At 41.3% G+C, this 19,312-nt stretch overlaps 1 protein-coding gene across 9 annotated transcripts in view; it reads right to left on the reverse strand.

Moving 5' to 3' along the window:
• Positions 1-6,793: 6,793 nt before the first annotated feature.
• The window catches only part of FBXO30 (F-box protein 30), a 37,656-nt gene continuing 25,137 nt past the window's right edge, over positions 6,794-19,312 (reverse strand). For all 9 annotated transcript variants that reach the window (XM_075924369.2, XM_075924370.2, XM_075924365.2 and 6 more), the window contains one exon: positions 6,794-18,933. In XM_075924369.2, coding sequence (XP_075780484.1) covers positions 18,730-18,933 — 204 coding nt within the window. In that variant the 3' untranslated portion in view covers positions 6,794-18,729. The remainder of the gene's footprint in view (positions 18,934-19,312) is intronic.

Here is a 19,312-nt window from a genome sequence, read left to right on the forward strand (position 1 = left end):
TGGGACCCCTGCGGATGGGCTGCTTCGCAGAAGCATCCTCTATTCCCTCCTTTCTCCCACCCTCCACTGCCTCTGGATAGAGGCAGCAAGGGGGCAAGCGGCAACCTGGAGATGGTGCTGGGGGAAACTGGCTTTTAAGCTGGCTCCCTCCAGCACTGGCTCCTGTCCCTCCCCTTGTTGCCTCTGATAGAGGCAGCAAGGGGAGGGCACCACAGTGAGCACAGGGTGAGTGGGGACTGCTTGAGTCCTTGCTCACCCAATGTTCCTTGCAGCAATCCTGTTTTTGAAATGTACAAGAGCCCCACAAGACTCTTGTACATTTCAAAAGCAGAATCACCCACAGTGGGAACCTGTGCAAGTGGGAACTACTTCCTTGCTCGTGCTGTTCCCCACTGTGCCTCTGCCTCCCACAGAGAAGGTGCTGGGGGAAATCGGGTCTGGAGGGTTGGGGCATTGGATTAGAGTGGGGAGGTGTCAGGGGGCTAAAGCACCTTAAACTCAAAGGCTACGTCTACACTGGCCCCTTTTCCGGAAGGGGCATGTAAATTTCAGCAGTCGTCGTAGGGAAATCCGCGGGGGATTTAAATATCCCCCGCGGCATTTAAATAAAAATGTCCGCCGCTTTTTTCCGGCTTTTAAAAAAGCCGGAAAAGAGCGTCTAGACTGGCCCCGATCCTCCGGAAAAAGTGCCCTTTTCCGGAGGCTCTTATTCCTACTTCAAAGTAGGAAGTAGGAATAAGAGCCTCCGGAAAAGGGCACTTTTTCCGGAGGATCGGGGCCAATCTAGACGCTCTTTTCCGGCTTTTTTAAAAGCCGGAAAAAAGCGGCGGACATTTTTATTTAAATGCCGCGGGGGATATTTAAATCCCCCGCGGATTTCCCTACGACGACTGCTGAAATTTACATGCCCCTTCCGGAAAAGGGGCCAGTGTAGACGTAGCCAAAGTCTTCATGGATGCAGAATAAGGCAGCCAATACAAAGTCATATTTAAATTCCAGGGCAAAAAAAAAAAAAAAAAAAGAATCAGCATGTACAGGCAGTCCCCGGGTTACGTACAAGATAGGGACTGTAGGTTTGTTCTTAAGTTGAATCTGTATGTAAGTCGGAACTGGCGTCCAGATTCAGACACTGCTGAAACTGACCGCCAGTTCTGACTTACATACAGAATCAACTTAAGAACCCCAGGCGTCCCCAAGTCAGCTGCTGCTGAAACTGATCAGCAGCTGATTCCAGGAAGCCCGGGGCAGAGCAACTCTGCCTGGGGCTTCCTGTAGTCAGCGCTGGTCAGTTTCAGCAGAAGCTGACTTGGGGACGCCTGGGGCAGAGCAGCTGGGGTGCTACTGGACCAACCCAGCAGCACCCCATCTGCTCTGCCCCAGACGTCCTGATTCAGCCGCTGCTGAAACTGACAAGCAGCGGCTGAATCAGGACCTGGGGCAGAGCAGCTGGGGTGCTGCCGGGTTGGTCCAGTAGTGCCCACGGGTGCTGCAGGACCAATCGGCAGCGCCCCAGCTGCTCTGCCCCAGAGTCCAAAACAAAAGCCTGGTCTGCTGGGGGGGGGAGCACACTAGCTGCGCCCCCCCCCCCAGCAGACCAGGGACACGGGGAGCAGAGCCGCAGCGGCAGCGGGGTGCCGCGCCTCTGAGGCTTTGCTCTGGCAAAGCCTCAGAGGCGAGGGACCCAGCCACGGCTGCGGCTTCAGTCTGGGTGCCTGTGGTCTGCTGGGGACGGTCCCCAGCAGACCACAGGCACCCGGACTGAAGCCGCAGCCGCGGGGGGTCCCGCGCCTCTGAGGCTTTGCCAGAGCAAAGCCTCAGAGGCGCGGGGAACCACCGCTGCTGCCGCTCCAGTCTGGGTGCCTGTGGTCTGCTGGGGACGGTCCCCAGCAGACCACAGGCACCCGGACTGAAGCCGCAGCCGCGGGGGGGTCCCGCGCCTCTGAGGCTTTGCCAGAGCAAAGCCTCAGAGGCGCGGGGAACCGCCGCTGCTGCCGCTTCAGTCAAAGCGGCAGCAGCGGCGGTTCCCCGCGCCTCTGAGGCTTTGCTCTGGCAAAGCCTCAGAGGCGGGACCCCCCCGCGGCTGCGGCTGCGGCTTCAGTCCGGGTGCCTGTGGTCTGCTGGGGACCGTCCCCAGCAGACCACAGGCACCGGGTCTCAAGGGGCAGCAGCAGCGGTTCCCGCGCTTCTGAGGCTTTGCTCTGGCAAAGCCTCAGAAGCGCGGGAACCCGCCCGGTGCCCCTGGTCTGCTGGAGACGGTCTCCAGCAGACCAGGGGCACCGGAGCAGCTTACGAACGGGGCTTTCTCGCCCCGACTTCCGGGGCGAGAAAGCTCCGTTCGTAAGTGCGGATCCGACGTAAGTCGGATCCGCGTAAGTCGGGGACTGCCTGTACCTGGTTTACACTGTGTTTCTTTAAAGAAAATTCAAAGGCTATTGTTTGCCAGGCTGAAGAAATTATTCTGATATAGGAGTCTTTCCCTTATTGTTTTTGAAACTCATATTTGCAATCTGGGATAGACCTGAATTTTTAGAACTATAAAAAAGCCATAATCTTCATAAGTTAAAAAAATGAGGGAAATATACCACAGATCAAGAAGCTGGAGTGAAACAGGCAGTTCAGATTGTGCTAATTTACTTCTCAGTTCAGTTTAATTTTAAAAAACTCACAGGACATAACAGGGCAGTAGTGTTAAATTTAATATCCACGGTGGGGATGCTTTTTTTTTTTTAGTGTGAGAATATTACTGTATTTTTAACGGTTTTTTTTTCTTAATTTGATGTTTGTTCCTTGTCAATTTCTCTGAAGATCTATGGACTGGCCTTGAATTTTTAAGTGACTAGAGACTTTTTTCTTGGTTTTTGTCCGAAATGTCCTGTAATGTTGTTTTTATCACTACATTTTGTGTACCATATCTATATATAGAGAGAGCTATAAAAATGCTTATATATCCTGATAATGATCCTCAGAAGAAAACTGTTGTGTTATGGAACACAAATGCCCAAAGCATTTTTTAATCTGGGGTAAACTGAAGTTGAAGAATTTAGGGTCAGTAATCTGACAAACACTACATCATTCTCCTGATTATGCCAGTTCTTACCTCGAGTACATTATTATAGTTATGTGGTTTTCTAAATCCTCCTTAATCCCATTCACTACATATAACTGAGAATCACTGTTTCTTGCTAGCAGAATTACTTCTTTTGCCTAGTACAAATAGTTTATCAATTTCCCAGTCCAGGTAACTTTTGAACTCATCTTTCTCTCTACAAGAGTTCCTTCCTACTTGTTGAATTTATTTAATTCAATTGAGGTGGATCTCTTGCTAATTTAGTAAGATATTTTACTTGCATAGATATAATTATATGTAAATTGTTACTGCTACTTTTATCCCCCCCTCCTCGCTGCCAGCAAGGCTTTTGAACACTGTCCAACCATTGTTCTTCGTACTTAATGAATTCTTGTAGTGGAATGTTGAAATTGCTTATCAGTATTTTGAGTACTTAGCTTCAGTTTCATTATAGTCCAGTTCTTTATGCTACATGTATTTCATAATTCCAAAATTAGTTATTCATAATTACAGCCAGTCTAGTGACTAAACAAAATATGAATGTGAATGTAGTGTTCATGAAAGGTGGTATTTTGACAGCCTAATGGGGCTTCCAGGGGACATCAAGACTGAATGCTAATTATAAAGCAACTAGTATTATTCAATAATAAATACAGATATTTTCATTTGAAATAATTTTAACAAACCAGCAGCCATAACCTGTCAGATAATTTCGCATTCTACCCTAATTTTTTAAGTTTGAGAATGTAAAATAGAGAAACTCTCATTTCTTACATTATCAACAATTCAGCAATACTGGTAATGTCTGTATTCACAGCCCTAACAATTGGTGTAATTAGATGGACCATAATAATACAAATGTACCTGTATATCTGCAGGTACAGGTGTTACCTCGAGGGCCTAGATAATATTCAAATTAAGCTCAATGGTGAATGCACTAGTCAAAAGAAAACAGATCCATCCTCTCCCTCACAGTCTATCACCTGTGAATTAGGTTGATAGATAAAGAGAAAGGGACTCAAATTAAGAGTGAAAAACAAAAGGAAACTGTATTAGTTATTTTATACAATATCTGGGGAAAGCAGGGAGGAAACCCGATGCAAACTACACCAAAAAAATGAGGAGTAACATTAGTTCGAACCAAGGGGTTTGGTTAGAACTAACACGTCCCGGCGTGCACTTTCACTTTTGAAACAGCTGGCATTCGGAGTAACCTGCCGGAGAGATCATGCTAATGAAGCACAGAATATTTAAATCCCCACTTCATTGACTATTTCAAATGCCTGCATCTGCATCCCTAGTTCGAACTAGGGTGCAAGTATAGACATGCCCTGAGAGTCCCAAACAGGCCCTTGGGACTTTATTTCCAGAAGCAGAACTTCTAACAGTATCAATGCCAACAACCAATGAATGCTTTCAGTGCTATGACTTCAGAATTACATGAGAAAAAGAAGAGAGCTGTACTGACCACCTGACTTGTAAAGAACACTTGTTTAAGCATGGTCTTCAGAACAAACTCTGCTCTGATGCATATTTTTCCAAGCTCCTTAGCCCTCATTAGTAGAGGACATATCTTTATTCAAGCTGAAAAATTAATTGAACTTTCATCTCCAGTCTTTAACAGATAGCTTAGTATTTCCTGAATCGTCATTCTCACATGTATCATTGGGAGATAAGAGGGAATAAAGGAGTCTGCTCAAGTTATCAAAGGAAAGTGAGCAAAAAATCATGTCTAGTATAAAAGTCCAGTGAGTGCTACTGTGGAAAAGAGCCATTCCCGAAGAGGGGTGCCATAGAAGAACAACCAGACACCTGAAGCAGAGGTGCCTCTGGCTCACATGAAGTGCCTCATGTTCCAACAGAACTAAAGACTGAGTAAACTTAGAGAATGGAGAGTCTTTTAGGACCCAAAATTGCAAACATGATCCCACCACTGCTTCTTTAGCATAAAGTTCAGCAGCTCTAAAATGATCATTCTCTCAGAATTGTCATCACTATTGTCCTTAAAACATCTTTCATAGTGATAGTGATATCAACACAGATTTGCTCTTTCCTGTCTCCATGTGAAAGTGGGAGGAGTTATACCAATCTGTCTTCAGAGAGATGTAGCTGTTTAGTATCTCAAATTATTAATTTCATTGCCATTGATAAATCCTTTTTTTCTGCTAATTATGACTAGCTACTTCCTTAGCAGTTACTTACCTATTGCAAGTGTTACAAAATTGTTATGGAAGAAACATTCAGACTTGGATACCTGAAGCAAGGGATTGAAATAAATGATCTAATATTCAGCATTAGTGGTATCAACCATTTTCATTGATCTCTTTGGGAGGCTATGGGAGCTCAAAGCCTACGAACATTCAGTACTAATTTAAATATAAATGTGGGCACCTCTGGCATGAGTTTAAAAGTTTTAGTCTAAGGCATTCTAAAAATAATAATAAACCTGTAATTGCTATTTTCAACTAAGTCTTTAAGAGTTTCATATGTAATATTGCTAGGATGGTATGTCTAAAAAATTTAAAAAAGGGTTTGACTAGAGAGAACTGGGCTACTATTTTTAGAACACTGCAAGAAACATTATAAAAAAAATGAAAAATGAGGGAAAGATAAAGTCCACAGTCTTGAATGCATAGAACTCAAAGAGATGAAGAATGGCTTCTCTACTTCTGCTGCTACTGTCAGGAGTTTTAGTGCAGAGAGCAATTAACTTAATCAACTTTTAATGGCCTAATTAAATTCCAGATACTGAGTTGAATATTATGTAAATTCAATTCTTTACTGCCTTTCTGAAATTAATGCAAATATTGTAGCTTTGTGTTTAGGGACACACCATCCTTCATTATTCCAAGTCAAAATATAAAATGGAAACTTTTGACACTTGACAAGAGTGATGGATGGATTGCACATTATTACATATCAGAGTTCATTTCAGATTTTTAGGACCAATTAGTTGCTTTTTAACTGAGAAACATTTTGAGCAGCAATTTGACTTTGGTTAGCAAATTTTAAAAATTGGGTGACAAATCATTTGAATCTACTTTAACTAAAAGCTCTACTCATTTCTTCCAACTTATTTTTAATATTCTACTGTTGTCATCACACAGCTGGAACATGGAAATGAACAACTAATATACTTATTTAGCTGCAATTTTTAAAAAAACTGCTCTTCTACTATTGGCACCAAGAACTACATAGGAGGTATTTGTTAAAAAGGTTAATTTCTGTAATAAATCCAAGAGACATCATCTTTCACTGAGGAATGTTCTAGTTAATAAAATAATTCAGTCTCTAACAAGGTTTCTAACTGTGGAAATGTTTATTATATGAGATTTGTGCAGGTTGGTGCAGAATAAATGTTTTTGTCCTAGATTTATTATTCTATGAAGTATTCAGTTATATATGCTGCACTATCCCACAGCTTGTTTTTAAAATTATTGCCAACATAAATTCAAGGAAACAAAGCATCTTTGATGTATAGATCAAACCAAGGATTGAATGAACTCTGAATGAACTCCACATGATTAATTTAGACACAGAATAGTTTAGCATCTCACTTCACTGATTTTAATGTGATTACTTCTATTTGATCCATGGTGAGCAATAAATAAAGCAGTGATTTTTCTCATCCAACTGGTATTATAGACAAGGTTGTTAAGGCAACTCTCTAAAGCATGATAACAGCTTTAAAGATAGTTGTTATTGGCTTATGAAACAGTATTTTGAGAAAAAAAAAAGAAAAAATAATTTTCCCCTGCAGATTACTCCTGATTTACACTGGTATAAGATCACAATCAAGCCCAGATAGAGGAACAATAGAGTAAGGACCGTGACAAGCCAGAGACTAGTGCTATCAAGTGGAAAATGAAATGGCCGAGGAAGCTAGGGGAAGCCATAAACAACTGATCAGTTCAAATCTGAGGGCCTAGTCTATACTATACCCTTATGCCCTATTCACCATCAATCTAACCTATGCAACTTCAGATATACAAATAATGTAGCTGAAGCTGACCTATTTATTGCAGTGTTTACACATAAAAGTTGGTGGGTGCTGCTCTTTTGTTAACTCAAGGTAGTCTTCTCGTCCTGGTGAAGTAATGGAGTTGACAGGAGAGTGCTCAGAGGCAGATTTCTTGTGTCTAAGCAGCACTGATCCATCATGTAGTGAAGAAAAGCCTTAAGGTAGGGGTGAGCAAAGGGCCCGCTGCAGGCCAGATGTGGCCCGCCACGCCAGTGGATCCACTCTGCATCCATCCTGCTGTTTCCTTGCCCCTAGACCAATCAGTGCCTGGAGGTAGGGAAGTGCACGAACTCTCCTTCTCCTCCCTCCCCCCCAGAGCATGTGATGGCTAGAGAGACATGCCAGTTGTTTTAAAACAGCTGGCATTTATGTCTAGCTGCCACGCACCTATGGTGGGGGCAGGGGACTTTGTGTGCTTCCCACCCCCAGACCAATCAGACTCTGGGGGCAGGGAATGCACAAAGTCTCTTGTGTTTCCCCCGCCCTGTCAGGAATGCACAGTGGCTAGAGAAAAATGCTGGGTATTTTAAAACAGCCAGCATGTCTCTCTAGTCCGCGTGCGCTCTGAGGACGTGAGACAAGGAGATTTTGAGTGCTCCCCTGCCCCCAGGCCCTGATTGGCCTGGGGGCAGGGAGAGTACTCAAAGTCTCCTTCCACTGGGTGCCTAGAGGGAACTGACAGCTGTTTTAAAATAGCTGGCATTTCTACCTAGGGGATGAGATGGGAGGGGAAAGACTTCATGTGCTCCCCCACCTGAGGCCAATCAGGTTCTGGGGGAGCACAAGAAGTCTCCTGGCCCCACCCCTTCTGCCCAAGGCTCTGCCCCCTCCAGGATGACCTGGGGCCACTTCAGAAATTTCTGAAGTGGACCCCCTTTTAAAAATTATTGCCCACCCCTCCCCTAAGGGATATATCCTGGCCAATGCTATGTCCTCAGAGCCATAACAAGGGTGGGGCAAGTGGGGCACTCACCCCGAGCACAGTACATTTAGGGGTGCAAAATTAAAAATTAGAAAGTTAAAATATTATTTCATTTATCTCTTTACTATCATCAATTTGCAATCTCAATATATGTGCAATTAACAACATGTGCAAGGAATACAATTAATTAAAAAATTAAGAATTTTATTTTATTTTTTTGGGGCGGAGGGGGGCGCAGCTCAGTAGCTTGTTCCAGGCACAGAAAACCTTAGTTTTGGCTCTGTATGTCCTCCCCAATAATCGCTAAATGGGAGCTGAGATTGCTCTTGGCATGGGAGAATCCCTATGTGATGTGGAGCCACTGGTGTTCATCCTGTTTGTTTCTGTATTGTAATACTAATTGAGTAACAAATTCTAAAGATGAATCAGACAAATTATAAATAGTATCCACAGGTCCAGTCCTATTAGGGAGGAGATTAAGGACTTCAGTAGTGAAACCATGGATGAAATAGGTACTACCTTCTCCTAAAAGGGACAATCAACTCAGAAGAGTTGGGTCAGGAAAAGAGGGGCTTTTATACTCTGTTCTAGAACAAATTGATAAACACTCTTGCCTCACCAATGGTTAACCATTGCAACTGATTCATGTTGCCATCACTCTTCTAATGTAGACTGGCAGAGTGAAGGAAAACATGGGTTTCCAGTCCTTCTGACCTTTAGACCAAAGCTGACTCTTGTACTATTAGCCATTTTTCATTTAAATTATGTAGTTTCATCTCCTTGGGATTCTTAGGATTTTGGACACAAATATAATATCAACATCTACATTTCAGGGAAAATGTAAACTAGAAGTAAAAAACTTATTTTATAAAAAATAGTACTTGTAATGCCTGATTCATTGATCCAAATAGTTATCAGAAATGTGATATTCAGATACAAACTAAAAAAATAATACAAAGACCAGTTTGATGTTATCTGCAGATTCTACTATGCAAAGGAAGTTCACATTTTAATATGAAGTCTATTCCTAGGTCTCTAAAAATGCTGCACAGTAATTACAGACCCATGATTATTTATGCTTGACAGCCCCATCGGAGATTATCAGCACCCTATAATTAAACTATTTTATCAAACCCTCCCTAAGAAATGCCTGGAGATCCAGCAGCAATGAAAACATTTCCCTGGATCTAATTGGGCAACTTCTCTCTCAGACTGGCAAGCAAATACTGTAGTCAATGGTACTGCTTGGGTTAGTACTTCACTCACCTGTGTAAGGGTTGTAAATCTGGGCCTTTTCGGTCTGTCCTATTTAAAGCTCAAGGGGAGGAGAAAAATAAATACAATATCTCTTTGAACAAAGATTTATTTACAGGTTATTTCAGAAAAAGCCAAAATCTGTGAAAAAGGAAAGTTCTGACCATCTCAAGTGAGCTGAATAAAGGTATCCTTGTAGTAGGAATTTTCTTAAGAGAATTAGGATTTTCAATTTTTTCATATAGTTATATTGCAAACCTGTACATATTGAGTTATATACATTTATATAGCTTATTTAGCGTACATCTACACAGCAGGGCTAAAGTCAAATTAAGCTACATCAATTGTGTAGTTGAAGTCGAAATAGCTTAATTCGGCTTTTGGCGCTGTCTATACAGCAAGCAGGAAGTTGAAGGAAGAACACTCTTCTTTTGACTTCCCTTACTCTTAGTGAAATGAACATTTCACACATATGGTCTCAAAAAACCTCAAGTTTGAATCACATCTGTTAGACCGCTTGAATACAAGGAAAATGAGAATACTCACACATTCCCTGGTTGAAAGATTTGTCTCATATATTTGTTCACACACACAGATTAGCAAGATGATGTCATATGGTCCGAGGAAATCTTTTTCAGTGTTTTAAAATATAATTATTTAAGCTTCTTTTCCTACATGGATTATTTTTAAAAATACTTTGAAGATTAAAAGCAGGAGAAAGTGATTATGTTCATCATGGAACTTCATTTCTGAGTCATGGACAAGCAGGATCCAATGCACATGTAGCTCAGCTGATTGCTACATTTGTGCAGTAACAGAACCATTTTTCCCATAATCAGCTCAATAATGCTGCTAACAAGAATCTGCAGATGCATGCTGCTTACACAGAAGCAGGATGTTGTTCTGTCTATATGACTAATAATATTTTTACACTTATTTTAATTTTTGCCCCAAATGGCATCTCCTGGAAGTTTTGATTAAAATTCACTACTGTAGTTGTGCCTTCATATGCCATTTTGCTTTAGCGCAAAAACAAAACTGGTTTTCCATGCTGTACAAAATATTCTGCTGGCAGAATTCTATAACTGTATAGTTAAATCATAACCATCTTACTTGTTTGTGTGTCGAAAGACTCATCGTGTGCATAATACAACCTAAATTTGTAACACTGCAAGGTTTTGGAACTAAAACTAGCAAACATAGCTATGATTTTACTTTGACGAATAGATGAAGTTCATATCAAAAGGATTATTCATATCAAAATGACAGACATTTCTAGCAAACTGTAGTCATGACAACCATTTATTAATGCATCCCTGAATGGAAAATAAAAACTCTCAATGAGACAAGACTGTGAAAATAGACACGTAAAAAAAAAGTTAATTGCATATTTATCCAACAGCAACATATGCAAATGTGGGGGTAAAATATTCAAAAGAAAACTGCAGTAGTAGCAAGAGAGCTGTTGCCTTCATTGAAGGATGGATCCAGCAGCAGATTTCCCCCACACCATACACAATATACATCCAAAGAGCTGTGATTCTATCTCAACACTGTCCATGCCATAAATTCACTGAACTCTCACAAAAAATAACTGAATTGGGAAGGTCCTCATAATGTGGCTAGACTGTTTCCTCAGCACTCTCATTGCTCTCCTTCTCCATTAGCTCCTCCAGATAATTCAAACCAGCTCCTTCAAATAGTGACAGAACATTGGTTATTAGAGACCTTTTCAACATCTTTCATGTGACCGTACTGCACTATCATGAACATTATTTTTTCTCAGTGCTACATAAGTTCACGGGCTCGAGATAAGAGATATTCCAATACACCTTCTGAGGATGTCTACACTATAAAATTAGGTTGATTTATTGAGGTCGATATTTAGCATCTGATTTCATAAAGTGGATGATGAATGTCCTCACTAAGCACATTTGGCTAGTGGCTACCATTGATTCCTGCAGCAAGGCATTGTGGGTAGCTATCCCACTGTTCCTGCCACCTATTTGAATCCTGGGTTAGACACCCAATGCCTGATGGGATAAACACATTGTCGCGAGTAGTTCTGGGTATAGGTCATCACCCTCCCATGATGCATTTACCTACTCTCTCCCTCCCTCCTTGAAAGCAACAGCAAATAATCATTTCACACCTTTTTTCCTTGGTTATCTATGCAAATGCCATAGCACTGCAAGCATGGATGCTGCTCCGCTGTACACTGCTGTGGTAATTATTGCAAAAACCTCACACATTATTCGGCAGGTGGCGGGACTTGATGACCTCCTGAGGTCTCTTCCAGCCCTAGGATTCTATGATATGTCCAAAGCCTAGCTAGGAACTGTCTGCACAAGGAAGAATGTGAGGACGACACACACAGATGTGCAGGAACCCATTGAATGGAGCAATTAGCATATGCTGGTGACATTCAGGTATGTTGACACAGTGAAATGCTGATTGTGGTCCCAGGAAACAAACACAGACTGGTGGGACTGCATAGTTATACAGCTATGGGGTGATGATTAATTGCTGCAAAACTTTCACGTTTAAGGCCACATTTGTGGAACTTTGCAAATTGCTTTCTCCTGCCCTGAAGCACAGCAATACCAAAATGAGACCTGCTCTGACACTTGAGAAATGAATAGCTATAGGCCTGTGAAAGTTTGCAATGCCAGAATGCTAGTTGGGAATCAATTCAGTGGGGGCTGCTGGATCCTAGTAGCCAGGGCAATCAATAACCTTCTTCTAGGAAGGATGACTCTGGAAAATGTGCAGGACTTAGTGCATGGTTACCTGTGATGGGGCAACAGATGGAATGCATATCCTTCTCTTGGCACCAGACCTCCTTGCCAAAGAGTACATAAACTGAAAAGAATAATTCTCAAAGTTGCTGATGTTAAAATATGAATAGTTATTATCCTTGGAGACCCAGCCTATCCCATGGCACATAACACACACAGGCAGTCTGGACAGTAGTAAGCAGTTCAACTATAGGCTAAACAAATGCAGAATGGGCCTTTGGCTGTTTAAAAGAACACTGGTGCAGTTTCCTGACTAGGTTAGACCTCACTGAAAGCAATATTCCCACTGTTGCTACTTGCTGCATAGTATCTGTGAAAGGGGAAAAGTTCCTGGAAGGACAGGGATGTTAAGACAGATTGTCTGGTGGCCAATTGATTAGCCAGACACAAGGACAATAAGAGCACATCGAAGCACAACAGAGGCTCTGAAAACTAGGAACGTCAATGTGTAGTCAACTATTCGATTAACTGATAAACGCTAAGCCTAAACTTAATCTTCTCAACGTCAAGCATCCCCCCACCCTTGGCTGCCTCTGTATCAGAGGCACCAAGAGAGGAAGCAGGAGCTGGTGCTGGGGGAAGTTGGTTTAAAAGCTGATTCCCCCACAGCATTGGCTCAGAGGTGCCACTTGCCCTCACCCACTCCACTGCTGCGCGGGTGAAGGGGCAGGGGAAGATTGTCGTGAAGCAGCCTGAGAGCCCCATGGACAGAGGCTGCTCTGCATCCCACAGAGCAGCCTCTGGCTGCGGTGAGTCTGGGCCCACCATGGGCCAGGGCTGCTTCGTGGCAGCAGCCCCTGTCCATGGAGGGTCCCAGCTCTCCGCAAAGGATGCTCTTCATCCCACAGAGCAGCCTTTGGCCATTGAGAGCTTGGACTCCCATGGACAGTGGCTGATACCACCCACGCTGCTTTCTCTGAATAAGAGGCAGCAAACTGTGGCAGCTAACAGCTGGTCTGTGCAGGGAGCTGGTTTTTAAATTAGCTCCCCTTGGAAACTGGCCCCCACCTGGCACCAATGTCCCCTCTAAGCTGTAGGCAGCACAGCTTCACAGGTGATTAATCAGCCAGGCCCAGTCAGTCAGCTCCTGGTATGAAGCCCTAAGCCTGACTGGGTAGGGCTGATTAATCACCTGTGAAGCTGTGCTGCTGCACAGCTTAGAATGAACACTGCTTAGCACCCCATGGTGCTGCCTCTGATAGAAAGGCAGCCAGCGGCACTGGATGGCAGGGCACTCCCTGGGAGTAGGGCAAGAGCAGATTGGCATCCAGACCTGCCTCCAAGGACTATCAAATAGTCATGTAACTACTAAGATTTCATGCAGTTACATGACTATTCAATTACCCATATCTAACATCCCTACTGAAAAACAGTTTCATGAATGACCAGACAACAATGGGACAGTTGTGTGTTGCTCATTATCAAGTTGCCTCCTGTTGTACATGTACTGCCCTGTAAACCATTCTTCCCCCACCCCAGTTGGCACAGTGAATAAATATCTTACTGTTCTATGCATTTTTATTTAGGCAGCATAGTAAACAGACACTAAACAGAAAAGGAATCGCATGCAAGGCAAGGGTCTGAAAACACAAGGGGAGCATAGGGTGAGCACAAGGACATGGGGTTTATTACAATTGCCCTGCATCACAATCAAAGCTGTGGGAGTGACCGCCTCATGCTCAAGCCATCCCTCAGAACTGAGTGAAAGGTTTCCCAGGCCTTCGCCTCCATTTCCCTGCATTCTAGAACATCTGGGAGAGAAACATATGGAACTTGGTGAATAGAGCAGGTGATTTATCAATGGGTGTATAGGGGCACTCTGTGCGTCAGCTGCTTTTCTTTCACCTCATCAGCTCTGTTTGCTCTGCCACAAGCCTCAATGTCTCATCCTGTATCTTACACTCATGTTCCTTGCATACTCTCTTGCCCTGTTTGGAACAGTGACCTCTAATAGCATTCGCCTCCATGTATTCAGTTTTGCTGTGAGTGAAGGCAGATTAAACATTTAATTGCATTTTTTCACCTTCTAATCTATGAAAGTCTAACTGCAGAAGCAAGGACAGGTATCCCAGATCAACTTTCCCCCAGATGGGGGGGGGGGGGGGAACGCAAGGGCAGACTTTACAGAAGATGCATGATAAAAACAGAAAGTTAACTTTTACAGTGAATGAAGCAATTTAATAACACAAAGCACATAGGTAGAAGGCCAAATTTTGCATTTTAAATTGAGCACCTACTAGTAATGTATAACACAGCAGAGTACTGAGCAGGAGAACTCTGTTTTCCAGCAAGCACGTTAAGAAAGGTTAACAAACTGTTTCAAGGAGCACCTACTGTGAAGGTGAACTGGCTACCACTGTATCCCAGGTGTTCAGGGAAAATCAAAGATTAAATCCAATTACATTTAACCACTGTAGCATGATTCCAAATGTGCACTCACCAGAGTTGCCCTCCACCATCAGGGTCTGAAACAATAGCCCCTGGGAGAATGGCTCCAGAGTTAGGAAATGCTCCTGGCTATTGGTGAGAATGTATCCTCCACTTACTGCTGAGCATTCTCCTCCTCTTCTATGATGGTCTCCTCATTGTTGTCCTTGGCTGTCTGAAGAGTCACATGGGAAGTATCCATGGATAGTTTTGGGTTACTTATTAGGTCTCCCCACCCTAGAATCTCATGCAGGTGCTCATAGAAGCAGCATGTCTGTGGCTAACCCAGAGTGACTGTTTGCCTCCTTTGTCTTCTGGTATCACCTGAGCTCCTCTATTTTCATGCGACACTGCTGGGTGTCCCTGCTGTCTTCTTTCCATGTTTTATGATTTTGGCCCAGATATCATGGTTTCTTCTGTTAGTTTAGAGTTCTTCCTGCAGATTCTTCTCTGCATACATCAATCAGATCTAGTATCTTCTGCATACTCCATGCTAGAGCCTCTTTGCAACCCTGGATGGGTATGCTGTTCGGCTTGCCATGCTGACCAAACAGGAAATTAAATTCCAAAGTTCCCAGGGCTTTTCCTTTGTACCTGGGAGTGCAGCAGAGTTGAAAGTTCTGGCCAGAGTAGTCACACTGGGGCACTGAGGGACACCTCCTAGAATCAAGAATGTTGACTTGAACAGTGCTCTGTCTGTCTTACCACAAATTTGACACTGGAAGATCAAATTTAGAGCCACTCCTCAAGATGGAGTACAGACCTTGATGTTAGTGGTAGTGGGTTAGTGGTGTAGACATACTCAAAACAAACATGGTTAACAACCTCATCGTGCAGACTAGCTCTAAGACTATTTGGAAGAAGTCAGTTCAGCCTCAATACTCTCATCAGCATAACAAACTCCTCCTTGTGCCAAATTGTCCAAACAGCCAGTGGCAGTTAATTTGCCCAGAAAAGATTTTAAAACAGCCTGTGGCACACAGGAGTCCCAAGAGAGGGGACAAAATTACATCCTGCACATTGTGAGAAGAGAAAGTTAGATTTACCTAACAAAACAACCACATATGCCTATACTGAAAGGAATCAAGTTATGACTCAGTAGGCTACTGTGGTTTAAATGATTAATAATAGTTATTGTATGGATATATTTTATTTTTTAAAACCACATTCCCATACCATTTTGTAGCATAGTAAAAAAACTTCCGTATGGATGGAGTCCTAGTCTTTCATGAATAATCCCAGTCTAAATTTTAAAAAACTCCCAAGGGTTCTCCTATTTATATTTTTCCTTCACAATTCTAGTATAAAGTCTATGTATTTATAAAAAATGGAAGATAGTCTGATTTGACATTTAAATTCCATTTTGTTAATTAGATTTTAAAAATATTTCTAACTGCAGCCCAATAGCCATCCGATGAGTGCCATATTTAACTACTGAAAGTATAGTTCAAAAGCTTAAAAATAAGGAATATTCATATCAAGTAAAGGGAAATGCCAAATGTATTTTATTAGAATTTTAACAGACATTGCAAAAAATATTGCATAATTACTGAAAACATAACATTTTAAAAAGGTAGCAATGAGGCATCAAGTAAAAGACAAAGAATACAACAGCTGTGTACATTTGCTGTAAAGGAAATTGCAACTGGGGAGGGGATGTGTGAAGGGATCACGATGTAGGGAAAATGAGAAATACAATACTTTTAAAGTCCCAGGACAAATATGAACAAAACCAGCCAAGTTCCGATAGACTGATTACATATTACTGATGTTTTACGGACTGCATAGCAGTGTAAAATAAATGCTGTTATCCCAATTATGTATTGTATTCTTGCATATGAAACAATTTACAATCAGAAATGTTGTTTCCAGCATTGATATTTTAATAGCTCTGGATTTTCCTAAAAATAGAAACTTATATTTAACAAAGTCAGTATCTAACACTTGAGAACAAAAGTGCATGTATTGAGAATGTAGTGTTATCTGTCAAGATGAAAATAGCTAGTATTTAAAATGCCTATTTTAACACAGCAGCATAATCAATTTTACTTTAGCTGCATATTTGTACTCTGCTACAGGCTAGATTCTGTCCACATAAGCACTTGCAGCAACTTCTCTCTAGAGAAACACCTTTGGCTAGCCCAGTTCTATAAAAAGCAGGATTCTTGTTAATTCAAATACCAAGAACCCGAGTTACAGTAGTCCTTAACTAAGTGAGTATCTATCACCTTGGGGTGGAGGCAGCTTTAGAGATGCAACCTGAATAGTCTGTGTTCCTCCAGTATGACAGTTATTTCTGGAAGTGAAGGCAGCATGGGGTCCATTACAGCTGAGATATGGTGCTAAAAGGAAACTGTCTTTCCATGGGACTGGAGGTTTCTCTCTCTTGGTTTTGAGAGTATTACAACATATAAAAGGGAAGGGAAAGAAAGATCTTTTTACCTCCAGATAAAATCCAATTTCTATTTCCAAATTAGAATGTCATTCATGTTTCCTGCAGTCATCACCATGGATGGATATGTATGGAGAGTTATCAAAAACAGCTGAACTTTTTGCAAAGTGTTCTTCCCCCACTTGCTCCCATCCAAAGTGGGAGAAAGAAGTGTGAAAAGACACATGATCCCAAGATTCAAATATTCTAGAAAACGGTATGCAAAGAGTTTGTTTTGTCTGAGCTCTTCAACAGTTTTGTCATATGGCACTGAAGAACTGGGTTTGGTTTCTTTTTGGAGAATCTTTAGCATTCTGAACAGAAAAACCACAATGCCTATTTAGCTGAATTGGACCCAGAATGGGCAATACACAGATGCTGCAATTGTGAACTGTAGCCAGGCTAGCAATAACTTAAGTATCGCTTACAGAAGTTACAAGCTTTAAATGTAGCCATTACTATTGTAGCCTCTCCTTAAGAATGTCTTGTTTTATCTAAAATTGAAATGCATACTGTATTTCATTGTTCCAAACTCCAGTCTGTTTCTGTCTTAGTGTGTGGCACAGTCACAGAGTGCAACAGTCTATTGTCACCAACACAAAAGTCTGAAAGTAAATTTGAATTGATCTATTGTACTTTTGTTATTAACCAGCACATACTTCCTATTCACAAGATGCTATGCAAGTTTCCACATGGCAAGAGACTGTAGAAACAATTTGGAGTTCATTTAATCACACATATGGCTGAACAAAGCATTTTGGATATGTTTTATGCAACTAATGGAAACTGTCTCATCTTATGAAGATGATACATTTTAATATACTTAGGCAATTAAAATGCCCTCAACCAGTATAGCATTTTTATTGACAAATTAACAAAAACAAAAGACAATACGTTACAATACCACAACACAAGTTAAGCCCTTTCATTAGCTGCATTTTAAATCTATAATTGTGCATCCCAAATTCTAACTTATAACCAATAAACAGGAAGATGTTGTTCCTTATCTCTAGGACTGGAGAATGGACTTTAAAAAGTGATTTTTAACAACTGTCACTTTAAGGCCCAATTTTTCATGGTTTTAACCTCAAGAGTTTTGCTCCCAAAAGTGAAATAACCATTAGTTCACAAGAAAAGTAACCTTTGCTGACACTTCAAAAAAATTGTGCTCAAATTAATCTGCCATAAACCAGAGTTCACTTATTTCACTGCTACATATTTTTTAAAATGCATGTCCTATGTCACCATATACTAACTAGGATGAGCACTACAACACTGATTAAACTAAAATTTGCACACATGTGCTTAAAAAGTCAAAAGTTTGTCTGAGATATCTACTACAGAATTCTGAATAGTGTTCATTTTTTAATGTTTAAGTAATTTGTAACAAGACCTAGCACACAAAATGTGTTTGATCATGAACTTGTCTCATTACAACTCAAAGTATCCTATCTGAATGTGCATACTTTTAGAAATCCATTTCTGAAATTGTACTAATTCAGCAAAAATATGGGCACCAGTGAATCAGAAACACACACACAGAGAACTTAAAAAAAAAAAAAAATCACATAAGTTAGATAAAACTACCCTGTCCAGCAAGTTCCAAATTTTTCAAACATTAAGGCAACTTTCAATACTTTCAACTAAACAGTATTATAAAAAATAAATGTCACTTCAAAACATTATATACATAGTTACAGAGTAGATTTAACTAGAAATTTTCTTTAGTACATTAATAAAGTGTCATGTAATATTACAGAGGTTATATCAGGTGCTTGAGTGTATGTGCAAGTGGAGGGTCATAGCATTTTAAAGTACAGGTTTCAAGACAGAGCGGAGTGAACGTCCTTCTTTAGTTAGTTCTCGTGTTACACACATACATGGCAGCGGGACAGCCTCCTCCCTTCTCTCTACAGCATTATACTTGCATTTCTTCAAGTGGTCAGCCATGCTTACGATATCAGCAAACTTCCACTCATTCACAGTACAAAAAGCTGTACTGAATCTCCACACCTGGAAAACAAATAAATGCTTAGCATCAAACTGGTTTTCATAAACAGAGAATCAAACTAATATAAATAATGTTTAAAGACACTTGATCTTACTACACTAACCTCCATTTTGTAAATAATTTAGGTCCACCATTAATTACAGCTAAATCAAAATTACCCGTTGTACAGTTTACTAAATTTCAGTCAATAATATCCAGCTTGACTTTCAGAATCCAGGTTGACTTCATAGGACGGAAATGTGAGGCAGAAGTGGAGGTGGGGAAAGAATCATTTTAAATTGAACACATTTGATCTGGAAATTATATGCCAGGCAAAAACATTATGTATCTTAGTATCTGTGTGGTTTTAGTTTTGAAAAGTAAGATTCTGGTTGTCAGTCA

This window comes from Pelodiscus sinensis, chromosome 3, assembly GCF_052426305.1.
Source record: "Pelodiscus sinensis isolate ZL-2025 chromosome 3, ASM5242630v1, whole genome shotgun sequence".
NCBI classification, from domain to species: domain Eukaryota; kingdom Metazoa; phylum Chordata; order Testudines; family Trionychidae; genus Pelodiscus; species Pelodiscus sinensis.